The sequence below is a fragment of the Lutra lutra genome, chromosome 1, assembly GCF_902655055.1.
Source record: "Lutra lutra chromosome 1, mLutLut1.2, whole genome shotgun sequence".
Lineage (NCBI taxonomy): Eukaryota > Metazoa > Chordata > Mammalia > Carnivora > Mustelidae > Lutra > Lutra lutra.
In genome coordinates, this window is record NC_062278.1 from 131,387,831 (window position 1) to 131,406,393 (window position 18,563).

Below are 18,563 nucleotides of genomic sequence, written 5' to 3' on the forward strand. Positions count from 1 at the left end.
GATCTTCCCACCCATGTCTCAGGTAAACACTCAAAGTGGAGTGGGCCCAGGTGGAACGTAAATCAGTATTGGAATTAAGTTAAGTTTGTTGGTTTAATTAAGATAGACATGTCTTTTAAGTTATCAGCAGTAAATGTGAAACTTCGAAGTTTACTGAAGGTCAAATAAGCTCATATTGTTTGTTAAAATCTGTTGAAATCTATTAGCAAAGAGATGACTAAACTGATGGTTAATTGTCTCAAAGTTTTAATGGGTAATTGTTAAAGTAGCTTTCAAAGTCTTTGGTAACCCGAAACTTTAAAGTTTTGGTTGGATGACAAATGGAATTAAATTATGGACATCTAGGTCTTAACCAAACAGGATAAAATGCTAAGTCGTTAATTACTGGATGTAGGTTTGTACTTTTGACTTCTTACTACAAAGAAACTAAGAATATTTAAATCTGTTGGTAAACATGTTTATGCTTAACTGATTCATAAATTGGCATCTAAAAAATTCTGTTGTAACAGTTCACAATTGGTTAATAACTAAAGATATTTCTAAGAGTACAAAATTCTGTTAAGTGTAATTAAGACTGATGGAAATAAAGGAAACAACTCTATGGAAAAGTAGATGATATGTAAGAAATATTTAAGGAATGGAAATGCATTTTATTAAAGGTAAAATAAGGTAATTTTGTCCTAAATGAGATGGTTGTTTGGAAGGAAATGACTTGGGACAAAACCTGAATACAAAGGAAAGTTGTAGAAGGTTTGTGAAGGGAAATCTTCGGAAAAGGAATTTTAGATATGGTCAGGACCGACTAAGAAAGAAAGAAAAACAGCCCCCAAGGTGATTTAACACTCTCCTGACATACCTCCACATAGATTATACTTCCAAGTAAAAGGAACATTTGGCCTTGAGAGATTAGGAAAGTGGCCCGACCTTGAGGGACTACAAAAACACCCTGTTACCATCCCCCATTGCCTGTAACCATAAAAACTTGCTCTCATTTGTATAGAATGGAAGGGGAAACTGATCACCTCCCATTAGCCAGGGATGGGGGGGGGGTGTGTCCAACCTGTTTGAATCTGAAGAGTGCCTGACTGTATGAATGTGTCTGTATGGCTCCACCGCTTCGGCTACAGAGTCTGAGTGGGCTGCACCCTCAGTCTCGTGGGGTGTCTTATGGCATAACGGTCATCTACCCCACGGAGTAGCCTGGTCCGGGGTTTATACGGACAGACCTTAGCTAAGACGCTCCTAAGTTCCCGCGAGGGAAGCGAGCAGGACAGCATCTGAAAGATCCCCCTCTCTTTGTCTTCGACATCATGCATGATGGGAGGGAAGCCCAGAAAACTCATATCTTAAGACTGCACGCTTAAAAAAAGAGGAAAAGACACTGGTATAGAAAAGCTGGTTTTCTCTCTGTTTAAAAGGACAAAGTTTTCTTAGGTTAATTGATCTGTTAAAAGTATAAATGGTTTTCTCCTTGCCTGCCCAGAAAATTTAGTTCCTATGTTTTGTTTTATCACGTGTTTAACATCCCTAATTATATTTAGGCATGTGCTTTAAAACTTTATAAGATTTTAGCAAATGTTGACAAAATTTAAGTTGTAAATCTCTTTAACTCAGGCTTTTCCTTGGTATGCGAAGTTACTCATGAAGTACTGATGAACCAATGATAAACCTTGGGTCACATTTGGAAAAAAGCTATAACTATTCTAGAGATTCTATGCATTTCCTAAAGTTTTAATGTTTTGAGAGATCATCACTTGATATTGTAATTATGGAAATGTTATGTGTCACAGAAATAACCTGATTTCCTTGCCAGCTAAAGTGTAAACTCGTCTCCTTAGCTCTAACCATATACATTCTGAGTTTTTGTCATTTATAATTGTTTTAATTCTCTTGTAAAATGAGTTTTATCTTCAAGGAGATTCATATAAAGGACTTTCAGGACAAATATAGATATTTGATATACATGAAAATCCTAAAATTGAAATGGGTAAGAATTTCCAGAACTAACTGAAGCTGCATTCACCAGATTTAGTAACATGGGACTAAATGAACTAAAAGATTATAGTGTTGTGTCTCTTAATGTTTTGTCTTATTTTAAACATTGCTGGTTCTCTAATGTTTGCTCTTCCAGACTAGGGATACTTTTTCTCAAGTTATCTGTAACTTACAGAGAGGTAAAAATATTGATTTGTAAACGAATCAAGGCATTCAACTTTTCTCTCTATCTGAACCCTCTGAAACCAAAAGGGCTCAATAAGTCTTCTTTCTTCCACGGCAATCAGTCATTTGCATAAGTTCAATAAGAATCTGTTCTCCTTGTAACAGGACAGCATTGGAAACTGGTTATTTTACCAAGGCTTTGACTGGGATGTCATATTTGAAAAGACACAGAGATGACAAGACAGTTTAAAGGAACTAAGGTTGACTTTACGAAACCTGGAGCCATAAAGCCCTTTGGGACTGTTGGCCTGATACCTTGCTTACAGAGTTCCCGGCAGCCTCACCAGGTGAGTAAAGAATGTCACTCCTTGGTAGGTGCAGAGCCTCAGGAAGAAGAATTCGCCCAAATCGACAGGTATTGCAGGCATGTCTGATGACAAGTACGTGGCTTGGCTTCTGGCCTGGAGAGGCTACTAAAAGTTCAACCTAGAGATTCCTTATAAAAAGTTCCAGCAAAGCAGATTCTAAAAGATCTATATGATTACTTACTGTTCTTGCTGAGCTTATGTAAATAATAGGCCAAGTTTGTTAAAACTGGACTTGTCTTTCAAGTGAATTAGTCCTGATTTGGCTTTCTATGGAAATGAAGGTTATTTTAGAGAGAAGAATTATGTTTTAATAACATGCCTTTATGGGTGTTAAATTCTAGATTTAATTGTCTTTAAATGTTTGTTTACCTAAGCTAAACAATTTGAGGTAAACTTCAGAGAAGCTGCACAATAGCTCATTTAGATGATCTTGCTTTTGCCAGTCAGTCAGCCCCAGATATAAGGAGCATTTCGGGAATTACAAGCAGCCTAACTGAGTGCCCCAGCATTGGCCATCCCAGATGTCACCAAGCCCTTCCACTTGTATGTGGGTGAAGAGGCAGGGGTAGCTAAAGGAGTTTTGACTCAGACTCTGGGCATTAGCAGAGGCCAGTAGCCTATCTTAGCAAGAAGCTAGATCCAGTAGCGGCTGGGTTCCCCCTTGTCTCCACATAATTGCTGCCACGGCCCTCCTGGTCAAGGATGCAAATAAATTGACTTTGGGTCAAAATCTCATCTTGACCACCACTCACGCTATCAAGGACCTTCTCTGGACTCCACCAGACCAGTGGATGACAAACACCGGAGTGACAAGGTATCAGGCCCTCCTCCTTAACGATGACTAATCAATCAGTCTGTACTCCAGTCACTGCAGGCATTACAGTCTGTCTAGCCCATGCAGGGATCCTAACTGCCCACACTGACATGGAGACAAAGCTGGAACCACATCCTTACCAACCCAGGGACTTGGTTTAGATGTGCTGCCGCCAAGTAGAAAACTTGGAGCCTCACTGGAAGGGACCCTACATCGTGATCCTGACCACTCCCACTGCTCTCAAGGTCGACGGGATTACTACCTGGGTCCACTACACCTACGTCCGGCCAGCTGACCTGCATGCTATTCTCAAGGACTTTGTTCCAGAATGGAAAAGCCAACCAGACAAGGACAATCCCCTAAAGGTAAGACTGTGCCATTCCCACTTACCCCACTAAGGCTGATTATCAATAGATTAGTATCTGTTGTCAGAGACAGAGTCAGTACAGTTCAACTCATGGTACTCAGATGGCAATACCAACCACTGGACCTTGTTGCTGAGACCAGCCTGGACCCATGATTGGGTCCTTCTTTAGGTTCCTCTGAGAGGGGGAAATGTGGAGGCCAAGAAAAACAAGGCTGTACCCACCTCGAGTCCAGCCCAATTTCCAGAGACAAATAACTCAGTTCCTTAAGCCCTAATGTCACCCTCCCCTCCATAAACAAAACTGAAGGAGGCTGAGGTAGAAGAAAAAGTAAATAAAGTTAAATTTCTTCTAAACCCAAATCTCACGAACAAGGACGCTTGATAGCAAGAATGTAACATTCCAGCAGGAAACTCCCAATTGTCTTCATGCTAGTGCCTCATTAAAGGGAAAAACGGCCTTGGCTTGATAGTAGCCAGGCCTTCAATATCCTGACAGTCTTCTTTACCCTGATAGGCCTTCTGAACACCCCCTTTGTCCTCACCCACCGCCGAGTCCACCCCTACTCTGCTTTTAAAAACTCTGACTGTAATCTGGCTCGGGGTCCAAGTCCCTACTCCGCTGTGTCAGGTATACTTGGGTCCAGGCTTAAGCTTGTCAAATAAACCCTCATGCGATTGTATTGGAGCTTGGCTCCTTGGTGGTCTCTCAGATGCGAAAACTTGGGTACAACATTAAGATGTTTTTGAGACTGGAGAACATTGGGGGATCCAGAATTGGTGAAGACCCTGCTGGGAAGGTTCCTGTTGATACTGAGGGGGCAGGGGGCTGAAGGGACATGGGAGAACAAAGAACAGAAAAGGTCTTCCTTGGGTTTTTTTCTGGTAGCTTTTATAAACTCTGGTGGCTCTCAAACCTGGCTGTATATTAGAATCATCCAGAGAGTTTTGGCCTGGGCATGAGCATTCTTGACAATGTTCTGGAATAATTCTGCTATGCAGATGGGCTTGAGACCCACCGAACAGTAACCCAGAGCATAGAAGCTGCCCACATGCCTTCTCTCAAAAATATAAGCTACTTTATTTTTCATACTTTCTCTACACTTTCCTTCCTCTTCTGTTCTTCTGGTCCTGTGCCTCAGAATCCCCAAGTCACACAGGGGTGGGAGATGGAGAAGGGAAGAACAAACCCTGTGCATTCTGTGTTCTGGTTAATTCCTTTATTATTTATGAGGTTTAATAAAGAGATGTTTCCCTCCATGAATATAACTCATACTGCTTAAAAAAACACTTGAAAAAATATTATACTCAAAAGCAAGAAAGAAAAAACCTCTCGACATGTCAAATAGGTCCCTCCCTCAAAGACAACCACTGCTAACACCAATACATTTTAGTGTTTTCTTTTGAATTTTTGCTTGATGCCTCATTTCTTTGTTTGAATGCTTTCTACTGTGTCTATCAGGAGTTGGCCAACTGCAGCCTGCAGGCAAACCCAGCCTACCTCTTGTTTCTATAAATAAAGTTTATTGCAACACGGTCATGCTCATGTGTTACCTTTTGTCTTTCAAATTGTTGTAATAGACTGAATTGTTGTAGTAGACTGTCAGACCCAGGAAGTCGCATATTTATTTTTTGGTGCTTGACAAAGTTTATTGGTTCCTGGTATATACACTTCTGTACTCTTATTTTCCCCCATTTGACCTTATTATGTGAGCATTTCCCATGTTGTTATAAATGCTTCATAAATATTTCTAATAATTACCTGGTATTTCATTGTCTGGAAAGGTTGTAGCTTAGCCTTACTCTTATTATTAAACATTCATGTGCTTTTCTCCCAATTTTTTTCATTCGTATAGTGAATGTTTCAGTGAATACATTTAGATATAAACTTTATATTTTCAATTATTTCTTTAGAACAGTGTCTAGATTATTCAACTGGTTGCAGGAGCATTTCAAGATTCTCGATGCATATCATCAATTTCCTTACTCAAACATGTCATATTAGTTTACTCTCCTCAGTAATATAGGGAAGACCCTACTTCATCACGCACTTGTCCCCATCGCATCAAGTATTACCATTTTAAATATGTTATGGCTTTAGACAGGGAAACAAAATGTTATTATTTTAAATTGTATTTATCTTATGTCTAATGAGATTGAAACTGTTGCATTTCTTCTTTCCTATGTTGACTGCCTTTCACCTTTCCTTGGCCTCCTTCTGCGCAGGGAAAAGGTCCTGCCTCACCTTGGCTTGGAGCAAGGCTCCTGCTTCCGCCCGGTTCTTTTCGACATCTTTCTCCCAGTGGATCCTGATGGTCTCGAGGATGTCGTCCAGACCAGTGCCGATGGGAACACCCATTTGTTCCAGCTCAGATCCTGCCAGCTGTTTGTACAGCCCTTTCACATCCTGCAAAAGACAATATACACTCCAGGTGAGTTCCAAAGGACAAGGAGAGCACACAGAATTTTTGCCAGCAAAAGCCCAGGTCTGTGGGCACCTCTGGTGCTTCTCATTCTGCTCCTGCCAAACATGGGCTTCCCAGAGCCTGGCAAAATCCCTGACCCTCTTGCCAGCATGCATGCCATGGACTTTTGCAAGCAGGAGGCATTTCTTAGGCTGGTGTTTGCAAGCCGGGGCCGACTCAAAGCAAATACCAAATGCATAAATAGCAAAATAATTCAGAGGAAGCAACAATAGCAAGATGAAATCTATGAATTTCGCTAAGTCAGAGTAGGCTGGGAGAGATTTAGAGGTCACTAAAGGGTGGCAAACGACTGAGCTAGGAGCATGGGGACGTGGACTTAGGGCTCCTGGTCAGCCTAAGGTCAGACAAAGGAAGGAACTTCTCAAGAAAGCACAGTTAAGTGGGTTTTGACTTTTTCAGCTAAAAGCACATTCGATGTCTGCTCAGACAGTGACATGTGTGAGGTGGAACAGAGTTGGGGCCGTTCTGCAGGCAGCTGGACCGAATCATGATTGGGAGGTGGCATTGTCCCATTGAGTCCTGTCACTCCATGAGCTGACCTAATTTCATTAATGAGTGTGTGCAAACCACAGCCTGGATCTACCATCAAAGTTATTTTGTTTGTTTCATGCAGCGTTAAAACCAACCAACCAACCAACCAACCAACAAAAAAGGCCCCAGAGTACAAGGCCTTGAGTTAGGGGATGCCTTCTCTGGCTCGACACAGCTCCCTCACTCTCCAGCGTGGACCTGCCTCTCCTTCATTTGTGTTCCAGCCTGGGCCTGAAGCCATCTGAATTGGAGACTCCCAGCATCACCTTACCCACTACAAGGATTCGGAAGCATTTTACTTGTGTTTTGCCCACAGCCCTGGGCAAGTGAGGCGGAGAGGCCGACAGCAGCTACTGTCACTGACTGCGAGCTCACCAGACCCCTGCGTGCCTCTGGGCTGCTGCCAAGCCAGTGTCGCCCTGGCCCCCACCTACCTCTTCGTAGCTCCTTGACAGAAAGCCAAGTTCTTCTTTCAGGTTTTCTATTTGACTCTCCAGATCCATTTTTGTCAAATTAGCTTCATCAATGACTTTATACAGCGAGTTAATTTCCTCTTCCGCTGCCTTTCGAAATGGCTGCTCATTTTCATATCTGCAGATCAAGGAGCTTAATCAGCATAGGTGGGCAACCCAGAAGGGGAAATAACCAGATTACAGATGTTACCGACAAGCCAATTATGTGATAGACAAATGAATGTTAGAAGTCACTGTTCTAATGGCTTGGAGGGCACTGTTACTGCAAGTGTTACATGTGGATTTATTAAAACGAAAGCGACAGGCAGCCAACTTCTGATAACCTAGCTTTACAGGCTGTCAGGCTAATGGGGCGCTGGAAGCATAGAACTCCAGGGAAACCTTCTCCAGGAGCTGAGATCCAGGTACCCCACCTGAGGATCCTTTACCAAACATTACTGCATTACTGAGAATCTGCTAAGCACCGGACTACGCACTAGCAATCCCCAAACGGAAAGCATGGTTCTGTCTCCAAAGAGCCCATGTGAAATTTTAAAACTGGCTGCAAATCCAAATGCTTTTAGGGGCCAAGTGGGGAATACAGATGAGGGACGAGGGTCGGGTCTGGGAAGCAGGGAGAGATAGGGATTGAAGCCCACAGCGTCCCTCATTCTTCATGCAAGGGGACCTGGTGCTCGCTCCTTCCGTTACCTCTGCCTGGGAAGGGCTGTGCCAGTCCTCTTCAAGGACAATGGGAAACCTGGATTTATATGTGAAATATTCAGGGTTTTAAAAACTTGCAGCCTATACAATAACACACACAAGCACACACATCGACACAAATCTGAAACTGCCCCCCTGAGTTCTTTCCATCTCTGGTTTGCACAGAGCCTTCTTTTTATAAACCGCCCGACATCTTTGCCAATTTCTCTCAGTGTTACTCCTTTCCTTCTATGGCCTTCCACCAGCTGCGCGCCTCAGCCACACTTCACACCTTAGTTTCATCCATCCACAGAACAGAGAAATCTCACATCATTCACTGAAGAAAGCATCTTAGGATTTTAGAGTTTTAAGGGAATTTAGGATTCAACTATTCAAACTCTTACCCAGTGACAATCCTTTGATAGCACTCTTTTAAAAATTTTTATTTATTTATTTATTTTGAGAAAGAGGGTGCTTGAAAGAGCGCAAGCCAGAGTGCAGGAGCAGGGGGAGGGACAGAGAGACAAGAAGAAGAGGAAATCTCCAGCAGACTCCCCGCAGATCATGGGAGCCTGACCTGGGGCTCTATCCCAGGACTCTGAAATAATGACCTGAGCTGAAATCAGGGGTCAGTCATTCAACCAACTGAGCCACCCAGGCGTCCCTCTATAGCGCTCTTTGATGAGTGATTTTGTAGCCTCGTCTTGACTACTTCCAGTGACAGGGAACTCATCACGTACCATCACTACCACTCCATTTTAGGACAGCTCTAATTATGGAAATTTCATCCTTCAAGAGCTTAAGTCTTCATTCCTGAAAGAGTCTGAATTCCATTCTCTGGAGTATCTGAAGTCAGTTCGATCCTTCCTTCTGGCAGTCCTATAAATATTGAGAGTCTAGTCTCTTATATCACTCTCTTTTCCCCTCATTCCTTTCTCCAAGCCTTTTTGTTCCTCAGGTTAAACATTCCTAGTTCCTCCATTCTTCATATAAATTGGTTTCCATATCCCACATCATCAGTGGCAGGGACTATGACCTTCCCATCTTTGTATTCTAAGCATCTACCTTCAGGCTTCAGATATATGTGGGAATGATTAGACATGCTCTAACTGATCCACATCTTTCTCAAAATATGATACAGAGACTGGAATGCAAAACTCCAGATGTTGCCTGATCAGACTCCCAGGGGACTGTCTGCACCTTTGTTTAAACTCTCTAATTCTATTCATCATGGGCCCTAAGGTGTGGTTTGTGGGTTTTTCTTTGCTTGCATATTTGTTCATTTGATTTTGACCAGCTATATTTGCTGCTAATATTGGGTGTCCTGTCAACTAGAGTCCCTGAGCATTTTTTGCAAGTCCAATTACCCTGTTCTTTCTGGACGTACCTGGTATTTGGCCCCCAAAGTAGGAGTTCATATATATCTCTTTCAGTTTCATTGGTCTATTGTTCCAATGTGTTAGGATCATTTTGATTCCTAACTCTATTCTTCTATTCTATTCTATTCTATTCTATTCTATCTCTACTCCTATTCTTGTCCTTACCAGCCCTCCTGGCTTTGTATCTTCTGCCATTTTGCCCTTTCATGCCAAGGCAGCTTTCATACACCTTACAGTTAAAAATAGTAAATGAAGGAGCTAAGGACAGAGCCCTGTGGCATACCACTAGAGACTTACCTCAGAGTTGGACCTATACATTTGAATCCCCCCAAAAGAGCTGGTTTTTGAAATCATTTTTATGTACTCTATATGTAGGATTGATTTTCTACCCAAATGTATTCTTCATGAAGGACTGTAGTTTTGTTAACATTCAGTCCTTTTGGAATCAAGTCCTGTACTTCCAGCTGGAATGAAAATCCACCTGTATCACTGGGATTGGTCCCTGCTGACCCAGGCTGCAAGAGTTCCCCTGTGCCTCTGAAGTCCTGTTTTGCTTCTCTCTCCAGGGAGCCTAGCTCTGTCCAGGGTGGGCTCCATTCAGCATTATGGGATATCTTAGGTGTCCTATAGACCATTTTTTGAAAGTCCTCTAAGCATTTGACACATCTCTGTGATATCCCCCAAGGCTGCTGTTAAGCTTTTAGCTTTCTCTTGTTATCTTTTTTCCCTTTACCCTCCATTTCAAAGTCTCCAAATAGAATCTCTTTGCTCGTGATACCCAGGACTTTCTGTCTTGACCTGCAGGCCCCTCTGGCCCAAAATCTTCAGTGGCATACCACAGTTTCTGCTTGGATGTTCAACCATTAGCTCAACTCAGCTTGATCAAAGCCAAACTCATTATCCATACCTGAATTTTAGACTAGTTTTCTTTTCACAGTTTTCTATTTTAGTCAATAGAATAGCAAATCTTCTAAATTACCCAAGTTTAAAACCCTAAATTTACCTTTGTTTTGTATTTCTTTCTTTCTCTCTCTCTCTCTTTTTTTTTAAGATTTTATTTATTTATTTGACAGACAGAGATCACAAGTAGGCAGAGATACAGGGAGAGAGAGAGAGGGAAGCAGGCTCCCTGCCAAGCAGAGAGCCCGATTCGGGACTCGATCCCAGGATCCTGGGATCATGACCTGAGTTAAAAGCAGAGGCTTTAACCAACTGAGCCACCCAGGCGCCCCGTTTTGTATTTCCGGGAGGCATATGTCAAGCCCTGCCACTAATTTCCTTGACCCATCTCTCAAGTCTGCTCATGGCCACCACCCCAGGCAAACTTTGACCTATAACAGCCTCTGATTGTCTTCTTACAACCGACCTACAATTTTGCCCCCAGAGGGACCATCCTTAACCATACTGGGTCACCATCTGCTGAGAGACATAAGTGTCCTCCTCTGGTCCCTTAGTAATCTGATCTTGCCTTCCTTTTCAACCTTGGCTCCCAGTACAGGCCCTGCCCTGCCATCCGTCCAGTCTGTTTGCTCCCGTTGCTTCTGGCTCATTTGCTCCACCTCTCCTCTCTACCAACACAAATTTCCCTTTAAAGCTGAAATCTAGTCATGATGAACCATTGCTCAGACCCCTTCTATGGGTCTTCTCTCAGGTCATCTCTGAATTCTTCAGTATGGCTGACATGGTCTTCTGGGATTTGGTCTCTCCCCGGTTTTCAAGCCTCATTAGCTGTCCCTCCTTCCTTCCCTCCACATGCCCTGGTTATAATGAGCTACTTGGTGGCCACTGATGCACCTCCTTTCTCATGCCCTTCTGCCTTAGCACATACTGCTGCCCTTCCTGGAAAGTCATGCTTCCTTCATTGGCCTGGTCAACTCCTATACCAGTTTAGGGCCCAAATCAGGTGACACCTCTGTTGTCAACCCTCCCTGACCAGACTGAGTGTCGCCATTTCACCTGTGCTATTCTCAGTGATGGCACAACCACTCTGTGATGCTACTGTCTGTTCACTCCTCCATCTTTGACACTAAACCGTGAGCTCCTGGAGGTCCCATTCACTTCATTCCCAGGACTTGGCCAGGGGCCTGGCAGATATTCAAACACTTGTTGAATCCATTAATTCATTTACTAATTCAACAATGATTTGTGGTCATCTATCTTGTGTGTGGCACAGTGGTAGGCACTGGTAATACAACAGGGAACAAAACAGACCCAGCCCCTGATACTCTGTTGAATGGCTGGATGAAGGCATGAACGCATAATGAATAAATGAATGAGCAAAAGAAATTTCAGTCAGATCCTACCTGAACTTCACAGTTAATTAAGTTCTATCTTAAATTTAGTACAAATGGCTTCATGTCTATTGGCTTCTATCTTTAGGTATGCAGGAAGCTGTCGGTGGATGGATGTTGGCTTCACTGTTTTGTGCTCCTGTGTCCTTGGTGAACACAGTGTTGTCTGAGACAGCAACCCCAGATAACTGAGAATCCTCTTGACTCCAGAGTGGCTGCTAGGGGAGATCGTTTTAGCAGATGGAGAAGCTTGGTCTTAGAAAAAGGAAAGGACCCTGGGTCGGAGGAGATGGTAGAGATTTTCCTTTTCATCACAGTGCTCCTCTTATTCTAAGATAAGCACGGCAGTGGGATGGGTCACGGTCTTCACTAGAGACTCCCAGCTACATGCCTTTCTTCTTTGTCTTTACCAGTTTTGGGAAATGTTCCCTAAATAACTATTCCATCACCCATCCAATTGCCCAACATCCAGAACACCTTCCTCAGAGCATATTCTCAAAATCACCGTTTTCATTAATGAAAGATCTTTTTCATTTTGTTTCTCCATGAGAAACAAACAGCATTTCCCAAACCTCACGTGCCATCGTGATTTTGCCCTAAATGCATCTCTCTCCTTCCTTATTTACTTTACATGGTTCCTTAAATTCATCTACTTAAAAAGTAAATGTTAAATCAGTAAACTTGAAAAGCTCTTTATAATCAATACATTTTAAATTGCCACTACAAATTGTAGTGCTGTAGTGGAAAGACAGTTTCATGAGTCATAAATAGAAGGTAACTCTAAAAATACATAACTATTTAAAATAAAATGTTTATCCTTATATCACTTAAAATGATCTTCATCAGTGCTATATATGCCATATTTGGGGATACACTTCAAAGAGGTGTTTTTCAAGGCTGGGGAGTTAAACATACTGAGGCCCGGCCCCCACCCCTGGGGACTGTGGTTTAGTCAGTCCCTGCGGCTTGCCTGTTGGCATTGTGACGCGGCCTGGTAATTATAACAACGGGCTGTAACTGAGAAACGTTGCTCAAAACCAACAACTGTTCAAGGGCGCTCCCAGGGCAGCAGGATCAGCATCTCGGGGAACTTGTTAGAAATGTAAATTTGGGGCCCCACCTCAGATTACTGAATCAAAAACTCAGAAGGTGGGTCACAGCAATTTGTGTCTTCTGTAAGAGCTCCCAGGGGTCCTGAAGCATGCTACAATTTGAGAACTCCACTCTGAACCAGGAGACGTTGGGCAACATCTCTGAGCCCTTGGGACCTGGTTTGTGTCTATAAGGAGGGTTTGAGCCGGAAGATCTTTGCTCTGGATTCTCCCAGGACCTCTTTGATCTCACTCCAGCCTCCTGTGCTGCAGGCAGTGAATGCTGCAGACCCCAGAACAGCATCACGCAACTTCTCCTGGAGTCTGGAGGAGCAGAGGGACTGTCCCCTCTGTGGCAAATGTTACCTCTCTTTAAAGTCGTCCGCACCCGCCTGGATATTCTCTGTCTGAAGCATGAGCTGGGCATTTTCCAGGACTGCCTCACCCACCTAGAAAGATCACACACATCAGAGGAGACAAGGTCACTGGACCGTCTTCCCTCCCTTCCCACTGTGACTAGCACTGGGCACAGAGGTTCTGGGGGGAACTTAGAGCACCTTTCTCATAGCAAATATTTTTAGAATCCAAGTGTCTCTCTCCAAAAAGGCGGAGAGCAGATAAACCAGAAAACATAAAATCTGGATGCCTTTTAAGAGTCTTTAGAGTTGGATTTTTGGAGCTAAAATATTACTCAAAGGCAGACTTGTTCATAGCCTCTGTCATAATGCTGAACATTCAACTCCCAGGGAAGTTTCAGGCTCCTTAAATGAAGATTCCCTGGTTTGACTTAGTGGCTTTTCACGTTTTCTGGTCATGGATACCCTTGAAAAGCTGATGAAGTCTCTAGCTCATTGCTGCCCAATAGAACTTTCTGTGATGATAGAACTCTTCTATGTCTCCACCATCCATCATGGTGGCCACACATGGCTACTGAACAATCAACATGTGGCAAAGATGACTGAGGAACTGAAAATTTAATTTTATTTAAATTTAATTTATCATTATTTTTAACAGATTTTTTGGGGGGGGGCGGGAAAGAGTGCACATGAGCTGGGGAGAGGAGGGGCAGAGGGAGAGAGGGAGAGAGAATCTTAAGCAGGCTCCATGCTCAGCATAGAGCCTGACTTGGGGCTTGATCTCACGACCCTGAGATCATGACCTGAGCTGAAATCAAGAGTCTGATGCTTAACCCACTGAGCCAGCCAGGTGCCCTTATTTAAATTTAATTTAAATTTGAATATCCACCTGTGGCCAGTTGCCAATATATTGTACAACTTGGCTCTAGAATTTCATCTACCCTCAAAACATACATATGAACATCAACACTGTGCATACGATTTGGGGGTTTCATGGAGCCGTGAAAAGTGGTTTTTCAAAACCAGCTCCCCAAACCCTGCAGAATGTACCCAAGATTTTGTTTTTATTTAGATATGGTGAGGCCAACAGATCAGGAGATGACTGACATTGAAAAGCTGTTACAGTTCCCAAGGGGTGGGGCAGCTCCACCACTCAGGTCCAGAGGAGGAAGTACCAGGGTTGGTCACTTAAAGATGAGGGGAAAACGTGGGCAAAAGCCTTTATAGTGGTTTTCCTGGGAAGGAAAGGGTGAGGCAGGGTTAACAGTTGAGCAGGTTTAGGACTGGGTAGCTTGAAGAATTTCAGCGGTCTCTGGGGCCCCGGGGTGGTCTCCAACCCCCTGGGATGCTTAAGGCCATTTTTCAGATGACAAATTCGAAGCCAAGGGCAATCACCCTGCTCGATTTCTCACAGTGATGCCCATGGCAAATAACTCACTCTAGTGCAGGACACCAAATCACAGCAGGTATCTAGACTGTGGGCTGGAACATGACTGCTGTAGAGAAGAAGGCTTTACTAACACTCTAGACAATGTGGCCAGTGGGGGGGGGGGGTCGGGGGGGAAGGGTGGCCACCTATGTGGGGCCTGGGGCTTATGCAATTTGGGAGACTGCCTTTAAGAAAAAGAAAAAAAAAAAGACTAATACAAAGGGGTGTGCACGAATAAGGGACCCTGAAGCTTAAATTCTTAGAATTCTTCCCTTTGGTACAGCTTAATTTTGTCTGTGACAGGTTTCTGCTTTTTAAATGTGGGATCCAGGCGGATGGGTAGAAAAAGTGAAAACCAAGCAACACTCCAGAGCATAGGTTGGATATACATATTTGGAGTCATACAATTCTGGAAAGGCAGAGAGATGGCTGAAAATGCAATCACCCCAAATCCTGCCTTCCAGAATAAGCACGGCCAGGATTTGGATCTATTGTACTTCCTTTCAGCCTTAGCTTTGCCCAGCTACAACAGTAGCCTGTGCGTTAATTTGTAACATTTCCCTCTTGATTGCAAACTCTTGATGAAGAAGAGGCTGCAGGGAGCAATCCGGGAAGGAGTCGGGTAGGAAGTGCCCGTGGCTTGAAGACGCGCCGCAGCGAGGGGCTGGCTGCTCTGTGTCCTCCCTCCTCCTTCTCACTTGGGGTTGAGGGCAGGAGCACTTTCTGGGGTAAACTGGACACTGTCCAGCAGAGAGGGTAGTTCTGTCCAAATGTCTGTCCTGGGAAGCTCGTGCAGCACTTGGCTCAGGGAAGCTGGAGGCCTTCCTGCTCTAGCTGATGTTTGGTAACAACCAGGGCTTATTCAAGCCTCAAGCCGAGGCTAATTATAGGTCCTCACTTGCCAAAGCTCAGTGGCTGGCCCTGCTTCCTCATCTCCTTCACAGAAGGATCTTAAAATAACCTGCTAGCCCCCAAGTCAGCCAGAGAGCCCCTTCACTGTTCTCCTGCAGGTACCTTGGCTTAGCAGGGGGAGGGAGGGGAGCTCTGCCTCCTCCACTGTAGAAAGGGCAGTGAGGCAGCAGGACGAGGGCTGGGACCTTGGCTGAGGTTTAGCATAGGCCCAGGACCGGGATGGTGGCCAAGGTCAAAAGTAAAGCGTGGAGAGCCTGCCATGGAGGAGGCTCTGTGTCTCCACCTGGGAAAGCTTCATGAAATCCTCTCCAGGGCTGAGGACAGGAACTTCGGAGGGCAGGGAATGTCCTGACTACATACAGATGTGCCCAGCCCACGTGCTGGGGTGGCTTGTCCTGGCTTGCTGGGGCAGACTGGTAAAGATTCCAGGAGTTTTGGGAGCCAGTGGTTAAACACAGCCATTGTGAAAGTTGTAATTACGTGAACTTACAATTACATAAATGCTATGAAAACCCAGTTAATACTCAAAATGAAATGTCCTAAATATATAACTGCTTTGCTCTGTTTGACTGTCAGCCCTGCTCTGGAGGTTATTGACTTCTGTTGAATCTGTGCCCTGGAAACCCTGTGTAATGGTACATCCCCGTGCATCTCCTCCCAAGTCTGAGCTCGGGAGGGATAGCATAGTGGGAGCTCACTATCGGCCACTGTGAGAGGATTTACATCAGGGAGATTGGCCAGTGTTAGAAGCCAGAGCCTTCTGTTCATGGAAGGCTGCTTGTTACAAAGCAGCTCAGTGACTGTGCCTGACATGAAACTAAATACTCAGCACTCATAAATTCATAACCTGCTCATGATCTCTAACCCTGACACCAGCACACCTAGTGTACAGATGATGGTGCCTAAAATTGCCCCACATCACCCAGACGGAGAGTGGCAGAGCCAGAACACACCACCAGGTCACTGTGACTCTGCAGTGTGCATATTTTGGTCACCAGCCTTGGAAAATAAAAGGCCCATCAGAATCAAGAGAGAGACTCATGGGGGAGGATTGTTCTCTTTTTCCCATAATAGGACAGCCGGGACTCCTGGTTCCTCTTTGGGCTGCATCACGGAGATAAAGAGCTATCTCTCCCACCTGCACGAGGAAGCTTGCCAAATCAAACCAATCCAAACCATTTCCTGCGCTGATCTCCTGAGCTTTCCTTGCCGAGCCCCGTAAGTGGAGCAGTGCTGAGCAGATTGTGGGCCCAATTCTGAAGGCCTGGAGAACGTCGGTGGCTGAGTGCTCTGTGTCAGGCCTGCAGAAATGCCATCTGCATTTAAAACTGCGGGACCTGCACATTAGCTACCTAGTCCTCTTTAATGGTTGAAGCGGATGCAAATTAACCCCACCTCTCTGAGCATCTTCTCTCTCCAGGAGCAAAGGCAGGACGAATACCAAATATGAACATGTACAGTCACTAGGTTGATGCTGTGAGTACGAGCACCCTTGCTCATAACCCTGGAACTGCTCCTGCCCTGTTTTCTCACCGGAAGAGGGTATAGACCAATGTCAGAGTTGCACTGCAGGGTGAACTTGAAGAGTGTGGCGTGCCAGGAAAGCCAGGAGGGGTGACCTCTCCTTCTCCTCTCTCTCCTCTGCCCAAACAGAGCCAACTCCTCAGCTCAGCACATGACAACTGTTTCCTCTGTGCAACATGACTTAACACCAGGTCTCCTGTCGGTTACAGCAACCTCATTGCGAACTGGAATGTGAGATTAGGTAGTCTGGAGGTGTAGGACTCAGGATTTGTAAGTTTTGCTGGAGGAAACAAAAGACCCTTCAGAGGATATAATTCAATGGAGGAGAAGAGCAAGGCTGAGTGCCATGGGGAGGAATGGCCAGAAGCCAAGGTCGGCATGGGCTTCGTCTGGAGAGGGATGGAACAGGCAGTGGCGAGGGTGGGTTCACTGCTGGCTGGTGTTAGCTCGAACTGCTCTTGGCTCAGTGTGCGGCTGCCTCTGCCTTAAGTTACCTCCCGGCAACTGTCTTGCTCTCGCCTCCAGGTGGAGGATTCCTCGGCGCACTTTACACCAGCTGTTCTCCAAGTGCGGTCCCTGGAGCAGCAGCACCAGCACCACTTGAAGCCCGTGAGGAAGGCAAACTCTCAGACATCTACCTCAGATGTCAGGATCCGAGTCTCCGGGGTGGGCCCTGACCATCCGTGTTGAAAAGCTTTCCGGGGGCTCGCAGCGCACGCTTGGCTTGCAAAACCGACTTGCCACTGGTCCTGCCCATGCCGCCTCTCAGGCTGCTCCCAGCATTCCTCCACGTCCTTGCCTGTGTCCTTGCCCATACGTAGAAGCCCTCGCTTTGCCACCTCACACTCCTGGGCCTTGCTGCCTGAGAAACCCTACCCTGCTTTCATGTAACGCTCATCTGAAACACGCCTTCCTCTGCAAAGCTTTTTCATTTATCTGCTCACTCATTCTTGCCTTCATTTCATCGGCACATTGTTTCCTCAATGCCAGGCTCTGTGCTGGTTGTGGGGGAGTCAGCAGTTACTGCAGGGGACATAGTTAGAAAGCCAGGCAAAGGCAAGATCCAGGAGCAGGGCCTCTTGAGCAAGGGAAGGGAGGCGGGACTTGCTGGGAAGCCCCTGAAAGGCTGTAAGCAGGGCAGGTGAGCAGGTGTGATCTGCACAGTAGGTGGGGCCCTAGAGTCCTGAAGGAAGGGGAGATTGTTGGGCACAGGGGACTGTGCCCAGGGCCCAGCTAAGAAGCTTTGCAAAAGCCCCAGGGAGATGATGGCAGCTTTGACTAGGGTGGTTATAGGGGCCACAAAGAGAAGCAGACAGGTTTAAGACTTACTTTGCTGATGGAACAGATGGATTTTGGTGACAACAGTTGTGGAAAGAGGGAAAGAAAAGAATTAAGGGCGACTTCTAAGTTTTTAGCTCCAGATCCTGGGTGCACGGTGCCCTTGCTGACTCTCTTCCTCCCTCCTTGGATCATTTCTGCATCAGAGTCACACCCCGACCTGCATCCCACACGGAGTAGACAAGTATCTCATTCATGAAGCCAGCTCCTCCACTCACTGGCTTAGGCCAGTTACTTGGATAATTCTAAGATTCGGTCCCCTCATCCCTAAAATGAAGATAATACTGCTTCCTACCTGCTAGTGAGGCTCCAAGGAGGAAAGGAGCCCCCGCAGGTAAAGCACTAGGCCAGCTGCCTGGCACTAAC

The 18,563-nt window shown here is 45.2% G+C and overlaps 1 protein-coding gene across 1 annotated transcript in view; it reads right to left on the minus strand.

Annotated features, from left to right (window-relative positions):
* BFSP2 (beaded filament structural protein 2) overlaps window positions 1-18,563 on the minus strand; it is a 65,202-nt gene that overhangs the window by 20,443 nt on the left and 26,196 nt on the right. The window contains exons 2-4 of the mRNA XM_047736784.1: window positions 13,005-13,087; window positions 7,158-7,314; window positions 5,952-6,113 (exon numbers count right to left, since the gene is read on the minus strand). Coding sequence (XP_047592740.1) covers window positions 5,952-6,113; window positions 7,158-7,314; window positions 13,005-13,087 — 402 coding nt within the window. The remainder of the gene's footprint in view (window positions 1-5,951; window positions 6,114-7,157; window positions 7,315-13,004; window positions 13,088-18,563) is intronic.